Source organism: Rhincodon typus, chromosome 15, assembly GCF_021869965.1.
Source record: "Rhincodon typus isolate 14 chromosome 15, sRhiTyp1.1, whole genome shotgun sequence".
Lineage (NCBI taxonomy): Eukaryota > Metazoa > Chordata > Chondrichthyes > Orectolobiformes > Rhincodontidae > Rhincodon > Rhincodon typus.
The window spans coordinates 4,181,664-4,206,061 of NC_063346.1; the positions used below are offsets into that span (position 1 = coordinate 4,181,664).

Here is a 24,398-nt window from a genome sequence, read left to right on the forward strand (position 1 = left end):
CACATGGACAAGGTGCAACTTCCACATGGACAAGGTGCAACTTCCACATGGACAGTCACCTGAGGCTGGAATTGAACCCAGGTTCCTGGTTCTGCAAGGCAGCATTGCTAGCCCCTGTGCCACCAGTGTACTCTACCAATTCATCTTCCATGTTACCCTTGGCCAATGTACAGATTAGAATCACCCATGACCATTGTAGTGCTCTTCTCACAAGCCTCAATTATTTCCTAATTATCTGCTACATTCCATTGCTATTCCTTATGGGTCACCCAAACTGAATCCACATCCTGATCTGTTGTACCTGATTCACTGGTCACCCACGCACTAACACAATCCCTTACTAACAAAGCTACCCCACCTCCTTTCCATTTCTGCCTATGTTTCTGGAATGTTTGAATATCCTTAAATATTGAATTCCTGGTCACTTTCACCCTGCAACCAGATCTCTGCAATAACTATCAAGTCGTATTTAATTTTCTCTCTTTGTGCCATCAGATCATTGAGTTTGTTACAAATGCTGTGTGCTTTCAGATAAAAAGCCTAAACCTTTGAATTTAATTCCATTATTTTTGTTAAACTTTGTTTTATAATGCTCCTGTGGTACACATTGAAGCAGTCAATACATTAAACGTGCTAAACAAACAGTGTTTAGTCATTTAGTGTAACACCCAACTATATGTTTTTTGCACTTTATTCCAGGGCATCCAAAGTTGCTTTTTATGTTATCTCTGTAAATTTGTTGCAGCGTGATTTCTCCTTCAATTTATGAATGTTAATGTCTCCTCTAAGATTAGGAATTTGAATATTTCCCAAATTGGATTCCAAATTCTCCAACAGGAACATCCAATAGGCCCCTGATGGCACTGTGGGGTCAGGTACACTGTGGCTCAACAGCACCACCACAAGGCCCCTTGAGTGCCTGCAGGAATTGGCAGCATCACTGTGGGGAGGCTGATAGAGTTTAACCTGGTAAAATTCACGGGTTTCGGCGGGGGAGGAGAGTAAACTCACTTAATCCTTTTTTCTGCTTCCCAACCCACCCCCTATAAATTCACAATTCTCCCAGCAGCACTCTCCAGTATCGCTCACTGGTAACCTGTCTTCACATTGACTCTCGCTGGTGTCCTGGACTATAATTATCCTCCTGTTAGCGTTGCTGTAATGGATTAGCTGGTCATTATGTGGAGGGACACAAGACACTGAGGAGGCTAACACCCCCTGGCGAACCAGCAAAATCCTGCACGTGCTGGAAACCTAAACCAGACCTGGAGAAACTCATTAGGCCTGGCAGCATCTCCGGAGAGGAAAACACAGTTAACGTTAGAGTCTGATCCTTCCGAAGCTGGAGAGTGTTGAGAATTGTGATGGGTTTTATATTGTTTAAGCAAAAAGGGACGGGGCCGGTGGTTCAGAAAGGAAGTTGGGGAAGGGGTAGGAGGGTGAGGGAGGTTGAAGATCAAAGGTGTGGAACAAAAGTCAGAAAGAGTGGTTATGGTTGTAGAGAAGACCAGGTGTGGATTGTTTCCAGTGGGAGAGGATGAGTTTTAACAAGAAGAGTCATATGTTTTGACAAGATGTAGCTTATTGTAGGATAGCAATTAAATACAAGGTACTCTAGCTAAGTAGACGTTGCCACTAAGACTACGGGGGATAGAAAACACATCTGTCCCTCTTTGAGATCCAGAGATACTCCCCACCCTAAGGTGACTGTGTGGAGTTTGCACATTCTCCCCCTGTCTGCGTGGGTTTCCTCTGGGTGCTCCAGTCTCCTTCCTACAGTCCAAAGGCGTGCAGGTTAGGATGGATTGGCCATGGGAAATACAGGGGTAAGGTTGGGGAAGGCGGTGGGTCTGGGTGAGATGCTTTTTCATAGAGTTGGTATGAACTCAATAGGCTGAATGGCCTGCTTCTACACTGTAGGGATTGTACGATTCTATTGGAGGGTTAATGACAGCAGGAGGTTGTACAACCTGCTCTGTATAATAGCCCTGGATGGCCACGAAGGAAAGCACATAGTAACTGGTGAACACCATTAGCTCTGGGCGGCTACTGCCCTTATTGCAGCAGCTCTCAATGGGAGCTAACGAATGGTCTGCAGTGACTGACCAGCTAATGTTTTCACCTCCATTTGCCTTGATGAGAACTCACCGAATCTGTTTGCTTTCACATGGGATGGGAGAAATGTTGTCACGAGGTCACCTACATCGTCTAACTCTCTGCCATGGTTTACTAGTCCTGAATCTGGACATGCACTCTCTCTCCATACAGCCTGTCACATCGATGACATACTGTTTCGTGGCCCTTCACAAGAAGGTTTAGCTACTTTGACTCAGCGACTACAGAATAAAGGCTGGGACAATAGAGGGTTTTGGAAGCTGCTCAGGAGCAGGTTGTACAGAAACGTAGAACCGTAGAAGATAGGAGCAGGAGGAGGCCATTCAGCCCTTCGAACCTGCGCCGCCATTCTTCACAATTATGGCTGATTGTCCAACTCAACAGCCTCATCCTGCTTTCTTCCCATAACCTTTGATCCCATTCACCCCACAAGTGCTATATCTAGTCGCTTCTTGAATACATTCAATGTTTAGGCTTCAACTATTTCCTGTGGTAATGAATTCCACAGGTTCACCACTCTTTGGGTGAAGAAATGTCTCTTTATCTCCATCCTAAATGGCCTACCCCGAATCCTCAGACTGTGACCCCTCGTTCTGGACACACCCACCATCGGGAACATCCTCCCTGCATCTACCCTGTCCCGTCCTGTTAGAATTTTAGAAGTCTCTATGAGATCCTCCTGCATTTGTCCGAACTTCAGTGAAAGCAATCATAACCAAGTCAATGTCTCCTCATACGGCAGACCCACTATCCCCGGAATCAGCTTGGTAAACCTTTGCTGCACTCCCTCGAGAGCAACAGCATCCTTCCTCAGAAAAGGAGACCAAAGGATACCTTTCCCTGCAACCGCAGGAGGTGTTACACCTGCCCCTGCACCTCTCCTCTCACCTCTGTCCAAGGCCCCAAACAATCCTTCCAAATCTGGCAGAGATTCACCTGCATTTCATCTTAACCTCATCTACTGTATCTGTTGCTCCCGATGTGGTCACCTCTATATTGGGGAGACCAAACGCAGACTCAGGGACTGGTTTGTGGAGCATCTGAGCTCTGCACACACCTACCAAGCCAACCTTCCAGTTACCATCCACTTTAACTCCCCCTCCCCACTCCCCTGGTGACATGTCCATCCTTGGCCTCCCCCATTGTCACAGTGAGGCCAAACATAAACTGGAGGAGCAACACCTGATATGTCGCCTTGGGAGCTTACAGCCCAATGGCCTTAACATTGACTTCACCAGCTTCAAAATCTCTCCTCCCCAACCTGTCCATCTTCCCACTCACCTATCCGTTCCACCCTTCCCACTGAACAACCACAATAAACCCCTACCTGCATCCACCGATGGGACAGAGTTTCGGGTCTCTAGGAGAAGATTGCCAGTTATCCCAGTGATACTAAAGCACTCCCACCCCTGGCCCTATTGCTGCTTTCACCAATCAAATGGGTTTTACCTTTTGAGCAGTTTTAGGTAGACTACACAAAACATGCCTGGTTCAGCGATGGCTCTGCAGCCTATCACAACCATTAAAGTCACTGGAAAGCTGTAGCATTTAACCCGAAGAAGCAGGCAATAATCAGGAAGGTGCTGGCACAGCTGGCAAACTGTTTGCCTTAGAAGCAGGACTGGAGGGTGGTGTTTGTTCTCCTGGGCTGTTGCCAATGAAATGGCAGCTTGGATGGCAGAATGGCAGCATGACAACTGGACGTTACCTGGAAAAAAAAACCCTTATGGGACCAATCACTGTGGAGGAAGGTCTGGCATGGGGTGCAGCAACGCTCAATACTATGTGGATGGCCATACCAAGGACACCTAATGGAGTAACCATGCACAATAACACAGTTGATTGCCTTGCAAGGATATACACCGTCTGGCTGACCAATGCAAACAGTTCAAGCAGGTTGCCATGTGGCTATCTACCAAGCCTGGACATTTTAGCTATCTGAGGTATCGAACAATGGGCTGTGTGTGGGGTGGGGGGGATCCCACTGACCCCTGACATTAGCTTTAAGCAGTGAAGCGATGCAATGGCTGTCAGCAGGTGAAACAAATCCCCCTTTAGCACCTACTCAGAGAGGCACAGGGCATGGCAATTGGACTATATTGGACTGTTACCCTTGCAAAAGTGCCATCAATACATATTAACCATGGTGGACACTTACTTGGGCCTGGTAATCATATACCCCCGTGTGAAAGCAAACCAAGCCAGTACAATAAAAGGGTTACATATCCTGATCTGTTTTGATGTGGGTACTCAATGGAAATATAAACTGTCAATGGGTCACATTTCACAAGCAGTGTAGCAATGGGCTCTGGAAAATGGGATTCAATGGGTGTACCACATTTCTTATTATCCTCTGGTTAGTAGAACGTAGGAACGGGCTTGTTAAGCAACATATTAAACTGTTGCTATCCACCCACACACACACTCACACCTGGGTCCTGCCCCAGGAAAATCCAACCTGAATAACCGACACCAATCCTGGGGTTAGCCCCATGAGCAAAATGGTAGGTGATACTGAAGGCCGGTGAATGGATGATAATGGTGGATGACAGAATTCCACCTTAGCAATGGGGGCTAGGTGTGTGGATTCACTACCCAAACCAGCTAGTCATTCCCAGGGAGGTGTTAGCCCAAATAGACAGGGGGCCACTTATTCGACTTTACCACAGGGTAAAAATATTCCCATGTGTCTCGATGGGGAAATAAAATCTCGAAAATGAAGGTATAAACTAACAATTATCACTTGGTATCTGTATTAAATATTTTAACCCAATAAATTAGCTATATGTTGAACCCTAACCCTAACCCACTAAACTTTCGGTCACTGTTTATACAGTCATCGTAGAATCCCTACAGTGTGGAAACAGGCCATTCAGCCCAACAAATCCACACTGCCCCTCCAAACAGCATCCCACCCAGACCCACTCCCTGTAACCCAGCATTTCCCATGTCTAATCCACCTAATTTACACATCCGGGGGCACTACAGGCATATCCTGTGTCCATGTTAATCAAATTCTTTAGGTACTTTCAGTGTAACGATACAGCACTCAACCCAGGAACAATGACCAGATTTCAACAAGTGGGCGATTAGTTTAAAGCACTTTGGGTTGTCAGCAAACTGTGAAAGGCACAGTGGAGATTTCCTACTGTACTAACCAACCTGTTGCCCCTGTGAAATACTGCTGTGTTAATTGTGTTTTTCAATGAAAATCCAAACAATGTCAGTTTTTATTTCCCAGTTCTTCGTGTTCCATTGCTCACTTAAAAACTGAAAGAGCTGAATCTTCATGTTGCATCCACTTTCATTAACACAAAGCTCACAATGCTTGCATCATTTCCTCGTTCTGCCTGGTACAGTTGATAATTTTAGCAACTTCTGCCTTTTATTTCTGTTCCTTCTGCTGATGCCTGTGTTTTGCTCCTCAGCCTTTCAAATTGGAAACACTCAAACAAATGGCACAGTTCCCCAAACTCGGGATGTACAGGTTATGCTCAGTGATATAAATTCATTGCAGGCAGTTCAGAGAAGGTTTACCAGAAAAATACTTGAAATGGGGACAGTTGTCTTAAAAGGAGAGATTGGACAGACAGGGCTTGTTTCCTCTGGAGGTTAGAAGATTGAGGGGGGATCTTATAGAAACATATAAAATTATGAAGGGAATAGATAAGATAGAAGTAGAGAGGATGTTTCCACTGGCAGGTGAAGCTAGGACAAGAGGGCATAGCCTCAAGATTAGAGGGAGCAGATTTAGGACTGAATTGAGAAGGAATTTCTTCGCCCAGAGGGTTGTTAATCTATGGAATTCCTTGCCCAGTGAAGTAGTTGACGCTACTTCAGTAAATGTTTTTAAAAAAAAGGTAGATATTTTTTTGAACAATAAAGGAATTAAGGGATACGGTGAGAACGCGGGTAAGTGGATCTGAGTCCACGAAAGGATCAGCCATGATCTTATTGAATGGCGGAGCAGGCTCGAAGGGCCAGACGGCCTACTCCTGCTCCTAGTTCTTATGTTCTTGATTGAAACGTAAAATCCCCCAGGGTTTTCATTGGTGGATATGGAGAGGATGATTCCTCTAGTAGGAGAATTGAGAATGATGGGTCACCGTTTACAAATCAGGGGTCATCCATTTATAGGAGGTCACGGACTTTAGGAGAATTTTTTCCTCTGAGAGTTGAGATCCTTTGGAATTCTCTCTCTGAGGCAGAGGTGAATTGTTGCTTGGTACAGAAGGGGATTGAAGGTTACGATTAGAGCAGCCACGCTGTTATATGCAGGCTCATGGGGCTGAATGGCCTACTCCTGCTCCTTGTTGGTATGAACAATACTGCAAGGCAGTACCGAGGGAGCCATGTGCCCATTGGAGGGTCAGCACCGAGGGAGTACTGTACCCGTTGGATGATCAGCACTGAGGGAGCCCTGAGCCCATTGGAGGGTCAGGATCGAGGGAGCACTCATCCCATTGGAGGGTCAGCACCGAGGGAGCCCTGTGCCCATTGAAGGATCAGCACCAAGGGAGCCCTGTGCCCATTGGAGGATCAGCACCGAGGGAGCCCTGTGACCATTGGAGGATCAGCATTGAGGGAGCCCTGTGCCCATTGGACAGTCAGCACTGAGCGAGCCCTGAGCCCATTGGAGGGTCAGGATCAAGGGAGCACTCATCCCATTGGAGGGTCAGCACCGAGGGAGAACTCATCCCACTGGAGAGTCAACACTGAGGGAGCCCTGTGTCCATTGGAGGGCCAGGATCAAGGGAGCCCTGCGCTCATTGGAGGGTCAGCACCAAGGGAGAACTCATCCCATTGGAGAGTCAGCACCGAGGGAGTACTCTGCCCATTAGAGGGTGAGCATCGAGGGAGCCCTGTGCCCATTGGAGGGTCAGCACCGTGGGAGCACTGTGCCCATTGGAGGATCAGCACCGAGAGAGCCCTGTGCTCATTGGAGGATCAGCACCGAGAGAGCCCTGTGCTCATTGGAGGGTCAGCACCGAGGGAGCACTGTGCCCATGGGAGGGTCAGCACCAAGGGAGCACTGTGACTGTTGGAGGGTCAGCACCGAGGGAGCCCTGAGCCCAGAGGGTCAGTGCTAAGGGATGCTGTGCCCATTAGAAGGTCAATATTGCAAAGTGAACCATTAGATTTTTTTTGGATTTGATGCTAAACTTGTGCTCCTTTCTGGTGGAAGTAAAAGCCCCCAGAGCAACTATTTCAAAGGAGGGCACCTGGGTTCACCCTGGTTCTGACCAATATTTATCTCCCAACGAGCATCACTTTTGAAGGAAACTATTTATTGAGTCATTTAGCAATTTACACTTTGTAGGATCTTGCTCTGCACCAATTGGCTGTTGTTTCATATATTAACACAGTGACCTTGCTCTATTGGCTGTTAAACACTTAGATACATCCTAATTGGATAAACGCTGCTGTACAAATGCAGATCTTTTGTCTCTTCCCACATGATGCAGTGGGACTCAATAAGCACTGCACAGGGAGCAGAAAAGAATTCATTTGTGATGTTGGAGTGATGTTACTGTTCCCAGGACATTGCATTCAGATCAGCATCAAAATCCCTGTTACTCGGGTGGATGATATCTCTGACCTGAGGGATGTTATACTGTTCTGCTCTGATCATTTGGATGCAACTCATTCTGATTTGGTTTCAAAAATGGGGTCAAGACACTGTTCGAAATGTAATGATTTTTTCATTTTTGGGGTTTCAACATCTCGGTTCTGTTCAGCTCTGTGCCTCCCTCCTCCTCTGGGACACATTTCAAGTTGCCTCTCCCACTAAACTTTCAGTCACCATTTACAGAGTCATCATAGAATCCCTACAGTGTGGAAACAGGCCATTCAGCCCAACAAGTATACACTGCCCCTCCAAAGAGCATCCCACCCAGACTCATTCCCCTGTAACCTGGCATTTCCCATGTCTAATCCACCTAATTTACACACCCCTGGACACTATGGGGCAATTTAGCATGACTAATCCACGCTAACTTGCACATCTTTGGACTGTGGGAGGAAACCGGAGCATCTGGAGGAAACCCACACAGACACGGAGAGAATGTGCAAACTCCACACAGACAGTCGCCCGAGGGTGGAATCCAACCTGGGTCCATAGCGCTGTGAGGCAGCAGTGCTAACCACTGAGCCACCGTGCCATCCACTGTCATACAGCACAGAAACACACCCTTCAGTCCAATGCCAACCATGTTCTCAAACCAAACTAGTCCCACTTGCCTGCATTTGACCCATATCCCTCCAAACCTTTCCTATTCATGTACTCATCCAAATGTCTTTTAAATGCTGTAACTGTACCTGCATCTACCACTTCCTCTGGCAATTCTTTCCACACACAAACCACGTTCTGTGTAAAAAAAGTTGCCCCTCAGGTCCCTTTTAAATCTTTCTCCTCTCACCTTAAAAAATGCCCCCTAGTTTTGAACTCCCCTACCCTAGAGAAAGACTTCTGCTATTCACCTTATCTAAGCTCCTCATGATTTTATAAACCTCTATAAAGTCAGCCCTCAACCTCCTGTGCTCCAGCGAAAGAAACCTCAGCTTATCCAACCTCTCCCTACAGCTCAAACTATCCCAACAGCATCCTGGTAAATCTTTTCTGAACCCTCTCCAATTTAATAGTATCCTTCCTATAACAGGGTGATCAGAACTGCACAGAGTGCTCTAGAAGAGGTCTCACCAATGTACTGTACAACCTCAACATGATTTCCCAACTCCTCTACTCAAAGGTCTGAGCAACGAAGGCAAGCATGCCGAATGCCTTCTTAACCACCCTGTCTGCCTGTGATGCAAATTTCAAAGAATTATGTACCTGAACCCTAGGTCTCTCTGTTCTATAACACCACTCAGGGTCCCACCTTTAACTGTCCTGCCCTTGTTGTTTTACCAAAATGCAATACCTCACATTTAACCAAAATAAACTCCATCTATCACTCCACAGCCCATTGACCCAATTGATCAAGATCTCTTTGAAATCTTAGATTACACTGTCAACTATACCTCCAATTTTGGAGTCGTCCGCAAACTTACTAACCATGCCTCCTATATTCTCATCCAAATTGTTTATGTAAATGACAAACAAAAGTGCTCCTAGTTCTGATCCATGTGGAACACTGCTGGTCCTAAAAGCTCCTCATGTAGCTCGGGATTAAAAATTATTACATTTTTGTGAAGAGTCTTGGGATGTTATACTATGTTTTACAAGTTTTCCAGTTTCACACTAATACATTACTTTCTCTTTTTATGATCTGTCCAAAGGTTTGTACATTCAAATAAATGGTGAGAAAGTGTGTTTTTTTGTTGCATTCATGGGACATAGGCATCACTATCAAGGATAGTAGGAACTGCAGATGCTGGAGAATCTGAGATAACAAGGTGTAGAGCTGGATGAACACAGCAGGTCAAGCAGCATCAGAGGAGCAGGAAGGCTGATGTTTTGGGCCTAGACCCTTCTTCAGAAAATTTTCACTATCAAGGATAGTGTTTGTCACTCACCCATCCCTAATGTATGGCTTTGCTCACCATTTCAGAGTTAACCACATTGTTGTGGGACTACAGTCACATGCAGGCCAGACCAGGGAAGGGCTTTCTTCCCTAAAGGTGAACCAGATTGATTGTTGTTTAAAACCTATGGTAGTAGCCATAGTGCTGTTATTAAGGCTAGTTTTCAATTCCTGATTTATTAATCAGATTTAAATTCCTGACTGCTGCAGTGGAATTTGAGCGAAGGTCCACCTACCAGCAAAGCTGGAGCTGTAGATGACTAGTGACATTACCACTACACCACCAAAGGATTGTCTCTTACTGTGCACAAGCAAAATTAGGTTCCTGTTTAGCAAGGGATCTATGTAGTTCAGTGAAAAAGCATGAGGAAAAGGTTGGAAAACTCCAGGACACTGGAGTGGAGCAGCCGGGGCTATTATACTTGCTTAGCTTTTAGTAGCAATGTTCCACAGAGTACAACTCAATGGTACTAATTAGTGTGAAGCTCATGGTTAAAACTGTAGAGTGAAAACAGAAAATGCTGGAAATCTTTGGCAAGTGTGGCACAGTTCATGTTTCAAGGTCAACAGTAAAGGTAAAGTTACTGTAGTCACACTCTCTAGAGAGGAGACTAAGCTGGTGGTGGTTTATCTTGAGGGTCACCATACCTCAGGCAAGTGGAGAGGTTGTGAAGGAGAGTCCTTCATATTAACCTCAGCCACCTGAGCTAACTAGTCCCCATGGCCTGTTGTTCGAACAGGTCAAAATTAGAGATGTGGAACAGATACAGACAGTATTGGAGAAACTCAACGGGTCTGGCAGCATCTGTTAGAGAGAGGAAAGGAAGTTAACAGTTTGAGTTCAATATGATTTTTTTTCACAGTATTCTGAAGAACGGTCATATTGGATCCGAACCATTAACTCTATTTCTCTCTGACATGCTGCCTCATCACCCTGCTGAGTTTCTCCAGCACTTTCTTTTTCTGTTCCACATCTCTAACCATGAACTGTTTTGGCAACACATCTTGGAGATTGGTTTCCGGTATCTGCAGTATTTTGCTTTTATTTGAAAGGTAGAGATGTAATGGGTTTTAAGCAAATGTAGAATAGGGAGTCAGGGGGTGGAAGAACATGACATCAAGGCTGATGGATTGTCATTTTAATTCTCTGCCCCAATCCCCTCTCTGTCTATTCCCCCTCAGTATCTTACACTGTTCCACTGAAGTTCAAAAATCAGCACCACATCATTCAAAGAGGCATGTGACAACATTAAACCTCAATGGAAAGCTATCATTCAATATTTTCAGACAGTGACTGTTCAGTGTTCCATCATTTTCCCACTTACACCTTTCCTATTTTGTTCGTTCACTTCACTTCCACCTCCTTTTGTGGATGATACTCTCCTGCTTTCCACTCTCTCACAAACCTTCCGTTTTGTTCTTCCCTGCTTTTCATAATTGTTTAAAGCCTGCGACAGTCCTTTGTATTTGAGAAAAGATAACATTGTGGTACATAGGAGTAGGCCATTCAGCCTATCAATTCTGCTTTGCCATCCCCTTATTCTGAGTTTATACCCTCTGGTCTTAGACTCTCCCATAAGGGTAAACAACCTCTATGTATCTACCCTGTCAACATGAAATATTAACTGTGTTTCTCTCTGCCAGACCTACTGAGTTTGTCCCGCATTCTCTGTTTTTATTTCAGATTTCCACCATCTGCAGTGTTTTACCTTTGGGTTCAATCTTTGGCCTCAAGTTCACCTCTCTTGCTCTCCACTTCTTATTTTACATACAATGCTTTGGGTAACATCGCTAACATGAATACAGCTCAGTGCAAAAGTGCTTTAAATTTAATTGTAAAAAAGATGATTCACAAGGAGTTGGGTGACCAGCAGAAAAGCACAAAGTAAAATCCTTCACATTCTTCACACTGTTTCAATCTGAATCGGAATCTGACATTTCTTCTTCACCTTTAGAGAGAAGGAGAGACACAATGGATACAAACGTTAAGGAGGATACTACATTATATCATCTTAGTTCAGTCAGTATCGTTCAAAGTTACAAAGTCCTATGTTCAAGTCCTGCTTTGGAAACTAAGTACAAATCTTAAGGCGACAGTCCCAGTGCAGTACTGAGGGAGCCCTGCACTGTCAGAGCTTCCAACCTTTTGTTGAGATGTTCTTTCAGAACTCTCCTCTTTCTCAAAATAGTGCCCTGGTATCTCTTGCAGTCAGGGAAGGCAGTCAGGGCTTCATTTGTAATGTTTAATCCTAAAAGGCAGTTGGTCTGACAGTGCAGCATTCACTTAGTACTGCAACTAATCAAGGGCAATCATCTCAGGAGCAGAATTTTAACTTAATGAAGCAGGCCGTGACTGAATGAAACATGACCTGGTCAATGTTCAGGCTTCGGCTGATAAGTGACAAGTAACATTTATTCTACACAAGTATCAGGCAATGTTTATCTCCAACAAGAGAATCTAACCATCTTATGGTGACAATCAACTGCATTAGTGTTGATGAATCTCCCCTCACCACTGTACGCCTGACTGGTGACCAGAAATTTAACTCAGGGCCACAGGGGAGATGGTGATATTGCAGTGTTGTCACTAGACTAACAATCCAAGCCTCAATGTTCTGAGGATCTGGTTTTGAATCCCACAACGGCAAGACGGCGAAATTTCAATTCAATACAATCTGGAAAAAGCTGATGATCATGTTTTTAAAAACCTATCTGGTTCACTAATGAGACAACAAGGTGCTGGGCTGGATGAACACAGCAGGCCAAGCAGCATCATAGGAGCAGAGAGGCTGACGTTTCGGGCCTAGACCCTTCATCAGAAATGGGGGAGGGGAAGGGGGTTCTTTTGGGGAAGAAATCTGCCAATTTTTCCTGCTCTTGTTTAAGTGACTCCAGACCCACATGAATGGGCTCCCTCTGGGAAAATAGGAATGGGCAATAAATGCTGGCCTGGCCAGTGACGTCCACATCTAATGAAGAAATTTTTAAAAAAAATACTGCGAGTACTCAGGCAGGTCAGAAATTTGGAATTTTGTGGTGAATAACTCACTCCCTAAAGACTTACCACCTGCTGCAAGGTGATTGTACAGGAGCAGTTCCCACAACACTATCCAGGGCAGAGCAGCCAGCCTGATTGGAACCTTGTCCATTTCTGATGCACAGCAGTAGCAGTCTGTATCGTCCACATAGGGGCAATTATCCAGGGTCTTTCAACCTTCCAAAACCACCATCGGTTCAGTGGTTTCATGTTCCATGTTGCTAAATTCCAGCTTTTTAAACCAGATGTATTGAATATCCGGAATGAAAATTTCAAGTGGGATTTGAAATCTTTATCCTGAATCATTGATCCATATGGGAAAACAGGTTACGAAGAAGGTTCAAAGGGGTATATGTCCGTTGTGAAAGGGAAAAGTATTGGCAAATGGAGTATTATAAGTGAAAATGAGGTTAGCCACTTTGGCAGGAAGAACAGAAAAGCAGTTATTTAAATGGAGGGAGACTTTAGAATAGTGTGGTATAGAGGGATCTGGGTGTCATTGTAAATGACTCACAAAATGTGAGCACGCAGCTACAGCAAATAATTGAACAGGTTTTGGAGCGTTGCCCCTTTGTCAGGTGAAGAAGGAGCAGTGCTGCAAAAGCTTGTGTTTCAAATAACCCTGTTGGACTATAACCTGGTGTCGTGTGATTTCTGACCTTGTCCACCCCAGTCCAACATCGGCACCTCCACATCACAGCAAATAATTACACAAAGGCAAATGGAAAGTTGGTCTTCATTGCAAATGGAGTGGAGTTTCCAAGTAGGGAAGATTTGTTACAGCTGTGCAGGGCATTAGTGTGACAACACCTGGAGAACCGTGTATAGAATTGAGGTCCTTACTTATGGAGAGATACACTTGTGTTGGCAGCAGCTCAGAGAGGTTCAATGGGATGAAGGGGTTTGCCTTACGAGGAAAGGCTGAGCAGGTTACACTCTAGCGTTTGGAAGAGTGTGAGATGATCTCATTACGACAGAAGATTCCAAAGAGGGTCAGACAAGGTCAAGGTGGAGTGGGTTTCAGATTGAGATGAGGAAGAATTTCCTCACTTGGCAGATTGTCAATCTTTGGCATTCTCTACTCAGGGAGCAGTGGATGATACGTCATTAACTATACTTAAGGATTAAGGGAAACGGGCAGCTAAATGGAAATGGTATCAAGTTTGATCAGCATAATCTTAATGACTGGTGGAACAAGCTCTGGGGACATGGAGCCACTCCTCTGTCTCACTGTTTATGGATTACTCATCCAACGCCATAACCACTAAACTAGCACACCCAAGACTATATTAAATACACTCTGTTAAAATGTCTGTGATCTCTGTTGTTGGAGCAGAAAAGTTCTTTGGGTTTTGTGCATCTTACAAATTCTTACAGAAACCAAGAAGATCGCAGGCCTGGGTCTCTGGTCTGTGCAATGTTAGTTAATCAGTTGATATATGAACATTTCCTGTCCCTACAAATGGCTATTTTATGCTGTCCTGCATTGTGTTCTAACTTGTGTACAAACTGACTCGCAAATGGATTCCAGAACAGAACCCAGGGATTGTTTGTATCCAATTTGCATCGCCTCCTGTGCTCACTGACCTACATCTCAATTTTAAAATCCTCAGCTTAATTTTCAAATTCCCTCCAATGGTGTCACCCCTCACGATCTCTGTAAACTCATCCAGCCCCTTGCCCACCAGCGCTCCAAGGTATCTGCACTGCTTCAAGTCTGACTCTGGGAGTGTTGCCAATTTTCATCACTTAAACAGTTCCCTCTTTCTTAAACTATATGAAATAGTCACTATCTCAGCACTTTGAAGTCATCAAGACCTATCTTTAGATTATTTCCATTGAGAAGTACACAGAATTGTGATGATGCAGAAAGAGGCCATTTGCCCCATTGTATCTATGCCAGCTCTCTGAATCAGCATTGTAACTGTCCCATTCTCCTGTGTTTTCCCACAATGCTGGACATTGTTTCTATTCAATAAGTATCCAATGGCCTGATTGAATGTGCCTCCAATGCCCTTCCAGGCAGTGCATTTTAGACCCAAGCCAAACGCAGCATGATCAAATATTTTTCTCACCTCGCAATTGTTTCTTTTGCTGATCACTTGAAAATGGTGCCCTTTCGTTCTCAGCCCTTTTACAAGTGTCTCCCTGTCTACTCTGTCCAGACCTTAAGTGACTTTGAAAACTTTGACAAAATCTCCTTTTAGCCTTCTGATCATGAGTATAACCATTACAGTAGGTTTAACCAGCACTACCTACATAATCTGGATGTGGAGGTGCCGGTGTTGGACTGGGGTGGACAAGGTCAGAAGTCACATGACACCAGGGTATAGTCCAACAGGTTTATTTGAAATCACAAGCTTTCGAAGCACTGCCCCTCTGTCAGGTGAAGTCACTTCACCCGAGGAAGGAGCAGTGCTCTGAAAGCTTGTGATTTCAAATAAACCTGCTGGACTATAACCTGGTGTCATGTGACTTCTGACTCTATCAACTGCAAAATCAGACCTTAGTCTTTGATGGCAACTTGACCAAACCAGAGGCAGAATCTGAGCTCTAAAGTTCCTTCCTTTAAACTCTTCTTCCTTAGTCCTCCTTTAAAATGCTTCGTTAACCTCCCTGTCTGACCAAACGTTTAGGCGCCAACATTGCCTGTTGTGGTTCCATGTCACATTTTGTTTGAGAATCATTCTTGTGAAATGCTTTGTGATATTTTATAATGTTAAAGGCACTGTATAATTAGATGTTGTTAAGTTATGTTGTGAGAAGGGAGGTGCTGTTTGGTTTCTGTCCTTACCTGTGGATTTTTTGATCGTTGCAGTGTGTGTCGGGAGATCCTGGGGGTTTATGAGACTGATCAAATGGTTGCAGATGTAGTAGAAATCAAATGCAAACACAACTGTTGCCACGAAACCAAACACCTTTTTTTAAAGAAAAGGGGAGTTGGAGCACAGTAAAACAACCGATCTGAGATAACAGCAGCCAAAAATAGAATCTGATCTTTAACAAAAGATGCAAAATTACTCACCCCAGCAGTTTTTGCAGACGCTGAAATCTTTGTAACGGCATAAATCGAGATCGCAAAGAAAATAACTGCAGCAGTGACACAGCGCAGGAAATCCTGGAAGATTTTTCAACATATAATAGTTGAAACGTGTTAAAGGAAATTGCTGATTATAAACAGAGTAAGCAAGAGTTGTCAAATGAGCCTGCTTCAATGGTTCGTGCCAGAAAATAAACTGCAAGTTACAGACAATACAATGAATCGAAAGGATTTTGACAGAAATCAGGACCCGTTCAATAAAGAGGGAAAATGTCTTCATTACATCTTTCACCAGCTCATGGTATCAGTCAATGAAGGATAGTCACTGATGTAAAGGAGGAATCTCTGCAGCCAACATGAGCACAGGGAGGTCCCATACCAACACAGTTAGAATGAGCAGGTATTGTGTTTATTGGCGTTGATAAAGGGAATGCTACAAGTACCAGGGTAAACTCCCCTGATTCTTCTAAATGGTGCCAGGAGATACTTTAGGTCTAATTAAGGAATCACACAGCACCTCTGAAAGACAGTACTTCTGACAGGGTGGCACTCCATTGTAATGAACATCTGACACTGCAGCACTCCCTCAGCACTGACCCTCTGACAGTGTGGCGCGCTCTGAGCACTGACCCTCCGACAGTGCGGCACTCCCTCAGCACTGACCCTCCGACAGTGCGGCACTCCCTCAGCACGGACCCTCAGTACTGATCCTCCGACAGTGCGGCGCTCCCTCAGCACTGACCCTCAGTACTGATCCTCCGACAGTGCGGCGCTCCCTCAGCACTGACCCTCCGACAGTGTGGCACTCCCTCAGCACTGACCCTCCGACAGTGCAGCGCTCCCTCAGCACTGACCCTCCGACAGTGCGGCGCTCCCTCAGCACTGACCCTCTGACAGCGCGGCACTGCCTCAGTACTGACCCTCCGACAGTGCCGACAATGCGGCACTGCCTCAGTACTGACCCTCCGGCAGTATTCCCTCAGCACTGACCCTATGACATTCCTCCCTCAGCACTGACCCTCCGACATTCCTCCCTCAGTGCTGACCCTCCGACATTCCTCCCTCAGCGCTGACCCTCCGACAGTGCGGCACTCCCTCAGCATTGACCCTCCGACAGTGTCCACTCCCTCAGCACTGACCCTCCGACAGTACGGCACTCCCTCAGTACTGACCCTCCGACAGTGCCCACTCCCTCAGTACTGACCCTCCGACAGTGCCCACTCCCTCAGTACTGACCCTCTGACAGTGCCCACTCCCTCAGTACTGACCCTCTGACATTGCTTCCTCAGCACTGACCCTCTGACTTTACTCCCTCAGCACTGACCCTCTGACATTCCTCCCTCAGCACTGACCCTCCGACATTCCTCCCTCAGCACTGACCCTCCGACATTACTTCCTCAGCACTGTATCGGGAATGTTGGTCCAGACTATGTGTTGAGTTTCTGGAGTGGGGTCTGATGGGTGAAACCCATCTCTGCTAAACGCGTAGTATCAGCAGCAATGATGGTGGATGGGAGCAAATACTTTAAATGCTCTCGATGATTAAGGGTATTTTTACTGAGGTTTCAGGTGATAGACGTTGACAGGGTAGATATCTATTGGGTGAGCCCAGAACCAAAGGGACACAACCTTCATCATTGATCATGGCCTCTGACATAAAGGAAATCTGGAACCGCTGAAGCTGGGGCTCAGTAGAAAATGGCTAAAATTGAGACTGTCAGGTATTGGTGAGCTATCAACGGTTTTGGGAACCAGAATGAGTAAATAGGGTTCAGAGGTGCATCTGTCATGATCTCAATGATTGTCAGAGTAGACCTGAAGGGTTGAATGACCTCCTCCTATCCCAATTCTGTGCTTGAGTCTCCAGAGTAGATATTTTTCAGTGCATGATGTATGACGCTGAGGTGTGAGTTGGACTGACTGAGGCGGGAGGTGCGGGGGGTGGTGGGGTCATGTAGGATTTGCCCCTGAGTACAGAGTTCAAATGTCAACTGTGCCACCAGCCCCCCAATACATGCTGTCACACATTCACAGGATATGGGCATTGCTGGTTAGGCCAGCATTTATTACTCATCCTATCTAAGAGTCAACCACATTGCTGTGGGTCTGGAGTCACATGTAGACCAGACCAGGTAAGGATGGCAGATTTCCCATCATATATGGCCTCCATGAGCCAGACAAATTTTTCCTTGACCATGGGCAATGGATTCATGATTACTGAATTCAAATTCCACCATCTGCCATGGCGGGATTCGAACCTGAGTCCCTAGAACATTACCTGTGTCTCTGGATTAACAGCCTAGTGATAACACCACCAGGTCATCACCACCCCTGACCACCGCTGTACCTTTTACACACAGGAATAGCGAAAAGTGCTACTTACAATCAAAGGACCGTGGAAACCTGGGAAACGGTCAATGTACTGTGTCACATACACGTAATAGGCACAAATGGATAGCAGGAACTCGATGAGTGGAGCAGCCATGAATGCAGCCAGAGGGGATGCCAGGTAACATATTAAAATGATGAAAGATAGCACCTGGGGGTGGAGAGCGAGATGAAAGTGAACTAGCTGAGGCTGCAAAGAAAGCAAGGCACTGACCTGTGACCTGGCAAATGATCAATCACCATTGACCTTCGAATTGTCACTTAAAATCTCCACCAACCCCCACCCACCCATCTTCACATTGGACCTGCTCATTTAGAGAGTCTTATAGCATAGGAAGAGACCATTTAGTTCATCACATCAGAGCTAGCCCTTTGGAAAGATCAATGCAATTAGTCCCACTCCCTCCATCCTGTTGTGATAATGTAAACTTCACAACTTTAATAACTGCTCATGGATTGCAAGAATCAGCAATAATTCTGGAATAGACTGTTTCTCGAGGTGAAAGAGACAAGGAGACACTATTACAAAAGGATTGAAAGCAACATGCAAATAAACCATCTCTGGGAGGAAACACGCTGTTTCCTGGGAGAGACGAGATAACAACTGCTTGCTAAATGGGCAATTAGGTCTTCCTGCAGATGCAATGTTGTGAAGTAAAGGGATTACTTGCAGGAAAAGCTTTGTTTTAAACAGACAGCTAATGCTGAATGTAACAAGGATCAGGGGAGCTGCTTCTGATAAGAAGGCAAGCTACAGCCTGGGGGCCTGCAGAAGTATATCAATGTTGAGGATGAAAGAATTGACTGAATCATCAATAATGTCATACCACAAACTTGAAAGAGAGAAAGCCAAAACCTAAACAATTCAGTAGCAGAACTTCGAAGAACAACACTGCACAAGGATCAAAACATGGACACTTTCAGAGACTATTGCTGTTGGTTGGAATCGTAGCTAAATTCCACCACTAATCAGGTAATAGCCAAGTTGAGTTGTGAGACTTAACTTGCTTACCTGAGGAGTCTTATTTTAGTTGTTACTTGCAATAAAGTTTAAAACATTGTTTCAGTACTTGATTGTGAGATTACTTCATAAATAGCTGGATGAGAAGTAACTTGTGGTGATTTACCCACAAGACTGGCTTTCATTGTTTCCCTTTCAAGTATTTTTCCAATTTCCTTGAAAAAATCATAATGAAACTGTCTCCACCACACTTTCAGGCAGCATAGATAATTAAAAACTTAGTGCATGAAATAGATCTCCTACTATCAATCTCTCTTGCAATTGAGTTTAAGTGCCGCGAAGTTATGCTGCAGCTCTATAAAACTCTGGTTAGACCACACCTGGAATATTGTGTTCAGTTCTGGTCACCTCATTATAGGAAAGATGTGGAAGCTTTAGAGAGGGTGCAGAGAAGATTTACCAGGATGCTGCCTGGACTGGAGCGCAGGTCTTATGGGGAAAGGTTGAGGGAGCTAGGGCTTTTCTCATTGGAGTGAAGAAGTACAAGAGGTGACTTGATAGAGGTGCACAAGATGATGAGGCATAGATAGAGTGGACAGTCAGAGACTTTTTCCCAGGGCATAATTTTAAGGTGATTGGAGGAAGGCATAGGGGAGATGTCTGAGGTAGGTTCTTCACACAGAGAGTGGTGGGCATGTGGAATGCGTTGATGGCAGTGGTAGTGGAGTCAGATACTTTACAGACTTTTAAGCGACTCTTGGATAGACACATGGAAGATAGTAAAATGTAGGGTATGCAGGGTAGTTTGATCTTAGTAGGATAATAGGTCAGTACAACATCGTGGGCCGAAGGGCCTGTGCTGTGCTGTACTGTTCTATGTTCTATCTCAGTTCTGAAGAAGTCATACTGAATGCGAAACGTTAACTCTGCTTCTCTCTTCACAGATGCTATCTGAGCTGTCGAGTTTCTCCTGCAATTGCTGTTTTTATTTCCCATTTCAAACAGGCACAATTTTTCCCTCTCAACTCTGTCCATAGTCCTCCTGAGTTCAAGGACCACTTGTCAGGGCAAAAACTGGAATGCCAAATTTCGAATGATTGCAACTGGAGAAAAAGATGGTTATTTGTAATTTGATTCTGATTGGCTTAGGTATTGCAATGGAGAGTGGAACAGGGATTCCCCAAGCTCCTGGGTAACTCAAAAAAAAGGCTAGAATATATTCATTTTGTTTGCCTCTGTATATGAATGTTACAAACATGAGCTGAACTGATTCTATGAAACTGATTGTTCCTGTAGCTGTTAGCACCCTCAGAATGCTGCCTAATTCCCAAATCACATCTAACAGACTTTGTGTTTTGGGTTTTGCAAGTGTGGGCTGGTCTGTACTTTGACCATTTTGACATGGCCAAATATCAAAACTTTATTCCCCTGGCACTTTCCCCTCTGGTATAAATTGTTGTGATCATTTTGTGACTTGGCACTCTTGCATTTGTCCTGATAAGTGCAAGACTGAAAGCTCTGGCGAAAACATTTCCCTTTTCAGAAATGTTCCATGTGTGATTCAAGGCTGGAATGATCCAAGACAACAACAACAGTTCTGAGGAAGGGTCACCGGACCCGAAATGTTAACTCTGTTTTCTCCTCCACAGATGCTGCCAGACCTGCTGAGCTTTTCCAGCAACTTTGTTTTTGTTTTACAGCATCCGCAGTTCTTTTGGTTTTTATTGGAATGATCCGAGAGTCTGGTTTGTGTGAAAACAAAAAAAATGCTGGAGATCACAGTGGGTCAGGCAGCATGCATGGAGAAGAGACAGCAAGCTAACGGTTGGAGATAATAGGAACTGCAGATACTGGAGAATCCGAGACAACAAGGTGTAGAGCTGGATGAACACAGCAGGCCAAGCAGCATCATAGGAGCATGCTGCTTAGCCTGCTGTGTTCATCCAGCTCTACACCAAGCTAACGGTTGGAGGCTAGATGACTACCCATGTCCCTCCCTCTGGCTGATCTGAACTGGGGCAGTGGTGTGGGTAAAGAAAGATGCCACTGTTGGTGTTCCAATGCTTTCTGTCTCTGACAAGAAGGCAGCACTCCCAAGAGAGTTTCTGCCTATGGTTGGCCTTTTGTGATGGAACCCCATCCATATTCCCAGCTGAATCACGGGCACTGGGGAACTGGCATTTTATTGAGTTAAGAATGAAAGGGACCTGTCCTGGTTACTATAACCATGACACCCTGCCAACAAGTCCCCTGTTTCACAGTGATTTCCTAGATTGCCATCAACTGGACTCTTCCCTTGCCAAAATAAACAGCTAGATAAACAGTGCCCTATCTATTTTGTTTCGACACGGCTTGTGAAATTGCAGTTAGCAGCACCCTTTGGCTAGCAGCTCGCACAGGGAGAAATGGGGGTGAGATGTTAGCTGGAAGGACAATGCACAATTTAGCAATTCACACACAAACACACTTACCACTTCAGCTGCCAGCAGGAGACCTTTCCGAGACTTTAAGAAGGTTTTGTCCGGGATAAGAGCACTCAGCCCGGGAGAGGCAGCAGGACCAGACTCCGGGAGCTCTGACTCTCCCATTGCAGCACCAGGTCACGGGAGGGACAGAGGAGCAAGGAGGAGGAGATGGGAGACGTGCAAATGAAATGAGGTTTTGAGAGGCTTTGTCTTTTAGGGAAATGTAAGAACTTTTTTTCTTTAAACAGGGAGCTTCAGCGGGAAACGGAAATGTAAGTTTGCGGAAACTTGGGATCCTCCAATCTGAGACAATGAGTTGATCGGAGGGAGAGAGAAAAAAATTCAGCGGGACAGACAGGAAACATTTTTTTCAAAACAAAAGCGAACAGAATGAGATCAGTTTCATCACGACGTTTCTCAAGAAGTTCGGGCAATCGCCTTCCAACTTTGCACGAAAAGTGCAAACATTGAGTTCAATTTTCGCCAACAAAGTCGTTAACAACGTTTGCAAAATAAAACTGCGAGAAAGTTACGAACAACTTTGCAAAAAAACACTTCAATTGCAAAAAAAAGGCTACTTTTAAGACACAAAAATCGTCTTTAATGTTTTGCAAAAATCTTCATGATAGGTCACTTTTGCATTAAATTTATTGCAGAGGATTTGGCAAAGTTTAATCTCCAAATCGAACTGCACAGGAATCGGCTGCAAAATAATGTTTCCGAACATGTAAAGTCTCGGCTGTTAAGTTGTTCTCCATCACGTTTCTCGCCAAGTTTGGTCAGGGTTTTGGAGGGGGATGGGTGGGTGGGGAAGATTTGAATTCACTTCAGTCTCTGTTTCATTGCAGCCATCTCTCTCTGTGACAGGCTCCCAGCAGATGCAGGGCTGAAGGCAGTAAGCTGACTGCATCGCCCCAAAGCTATGAACATTTATTTCCTGTGTTAAACTTGAGTGCGTTAATGATCTCTGCCCCAAACTTTCCGATTAGATTCCAGTAGGTTACTCACCCAAGGTATTTGCCATTCTATATATAAACCACCCCGAACCCTTCGGTTAGATTCCAGCCTGTAACTCACTCCCTGGGACCTGTTACTCTATACATAAACAACTTGATTGCATTCCAGCCTGAGGGAGTGGGTGCAGATTGAAGAGATTTAGGCTCAATGCTTTGAGAGTGTGACAATTCTGATAGAAATCATATTGGAGCAATAGAGACTGAACACTTCTGGGCTTATGAACAGATGGTGTTCAGCTGTGATTCCCTTGTCTGGCCTCATTGCAGTTTGGTCTGTGCGGAGAGTTAGAGAGAGCTGTTCATATGCAATGTCCAGCATCCCCAGCTTATTCATGCATTGTCTGTTATGTACAAAATCTCCTGAAACGATGAACAAAGGGACAACTAGCGATGGGCAATAAATTCTGGCTCAGCCAGCAATGTCCACACCCCACAAATAAATTTTTAAAAATTCCACAGTATGGTAATTCAAGTTAATTTAAACCAAGGTTTATGCAACTTGTTCTTGAAATTTAACCTCTTAAGTCCTGGTGTCATTCTGGCTAATCTTCACTGCGCACCCCTCTCAAACTAATATATTCTTAATGAGGTGCAGTGTCCGGACTAAGTGTTGTTACTCTGGATGGAATCCAACCAAGTCTCTGCACAACTTTATGATTACTTCCATCCCGTTCTGCGCTGGCTCCTTTGAAATAATATGAAATTCTATTAGCCTTTTTGATTATGTCCCATACCAGTGTGTAAGGTTTTATTACTGTTTTGAATATCTCGGTAGCAGTTGGGAAATAGGAGACAGGGAGGACTGCAGATACTGGAAGCCAGCGTCTATAGATGTGAGGCTGGAAAAGCACAGCAGGTCAGACAGCATCTAAGGAGCAGGTAAGTCAACATTTTGGGCTGAAACTCTTTGTTAGAAAATAGTCCGGTTTCTCTTTCTTACCATCCAAGGTATTGATTTTTGGAGACTGGGATGGATAAAAAAGAAATGTAAAAAAAAAAGATGATGCTGGAAGCATTGTGAGCTAGTTCCTAGGAAGAGATACTGCCTCCAGGTACAGCACCAACTCGATGGGGCGAAGGGTCTCTTCTGTATTGAAGATACCAAATTACCAACCCTCCAGGATTGTCCTGGTGTTTCCAAGAATTTAAGGTGAATTTTTTCCGCAAGTCGAAGCTCTGGAGAAAATAAAAACATAGGAGGCATTGAAAAACCAGTCAAAACAAAATGCCATAGAATCATAGAGATGTACAGCACAGAAACAGATCCTTCGGCCCAACTTGTCCACGCTGACCAGATATCCTAAATTAATCTAGTCCCATTTGCCAGCATTTGTCTCATATCCCCCTAAACCCTTCCTATTCATGTACCCATCCAGATGCCTTTTAAATGTTGTGATTGTACCAGTCTCCACCACTTACTCTGGCAGCTCATTCCATACATGCACCACCCTCTGCATGAAAATATTGCCTCTTAGGTCCCTTTTAAATCTTTCCCGTTTACCTTAAACGTATATCCTCTAGTTCTGGACTCTCCTACCCTGGGAAAAAGACCTTGGCTATCCACCTTGTTATGGACCAGACCATAGCCCCTCAAAATATAATAAGAGGGTAGCCTAGACCCTAAGTTTTTCTTAATTTCAAGGTAAATGTGAGGTGCTGTGTTCCAAATGCAATTTGATTGGTCAAACTACTTGACGTTAAAGCAAAACACAATTTATTCAAACACTATAGTTAAAATACAACAAAAGAAAAAGGAGATAACAAGGTGTAGAGCTGGATGAACACAGCAGGCCAAGCAGCATCAGAGGAGCAGGAAGGCTGACGTTTCAGGTCTGGACCCTTCTTCAGAAATT

The 24,398-nt window shown here is 44.8% G+C and overlaps 1 protein-coding gene across 1 annotated transcript; it reads right to left on the minus strand.

Moving 5' to 3' along the window:
• Window positions 1-11,445: 11,445 nt before the first annotated feature.
• Window positions 11,446-22,030, minus strand: cmtm3 (CKLF-like MARVEL transmembrane domain containing 3). The gene is made up of 5 exons (XM_020523617.2): window positions 21,536-22,030; window positions 18,099-18,254; window positions 15,701-15,793; window positions 15,470-15,593; window positions 11,446-11,587 (listed from the first exon to the last, which is right to left on the minus strand). Exons 1-5 carry the CDS (start codon window positions 21,650-21,652, stop codon window positions 11,553-11,555), a joined length of 525 nt encoding a protein of 174 aa, XP_020379206.1. The 5' UTR covers window positions 21,653-22,030; the 3' UTR covers window positions 11,446-11,552.
• Window positions 22,031-24,398: the final 2,368 nt, after the last annotated feature.

Bases quoted from the DNA above. Each gene is read 5' to 3' on its own strand.
- cmtm3 (XM_020523617.2), bottom strand. From the start codon at position 21,652: ATGGGAGAGTCAGAGCTCCCGGAGTCTGGTCCTGCTGCCTCTCCCGGG. The intron at 15,794-18,098 runs GTAAGTAGCACT...AAAATCTTCCAG, and splicing joins GTTTCCACGGTCCTTTGATT to GATTTCCTGCGCTGTGTCAC. The intron at 15,594-15,700 runs GTGAGTAATTTT...CTTTAAAAAAAG, and splicing joins CGTCTGCAAAAACTGCTGGG to GTGTTTGGTTTCGTGGCAAC.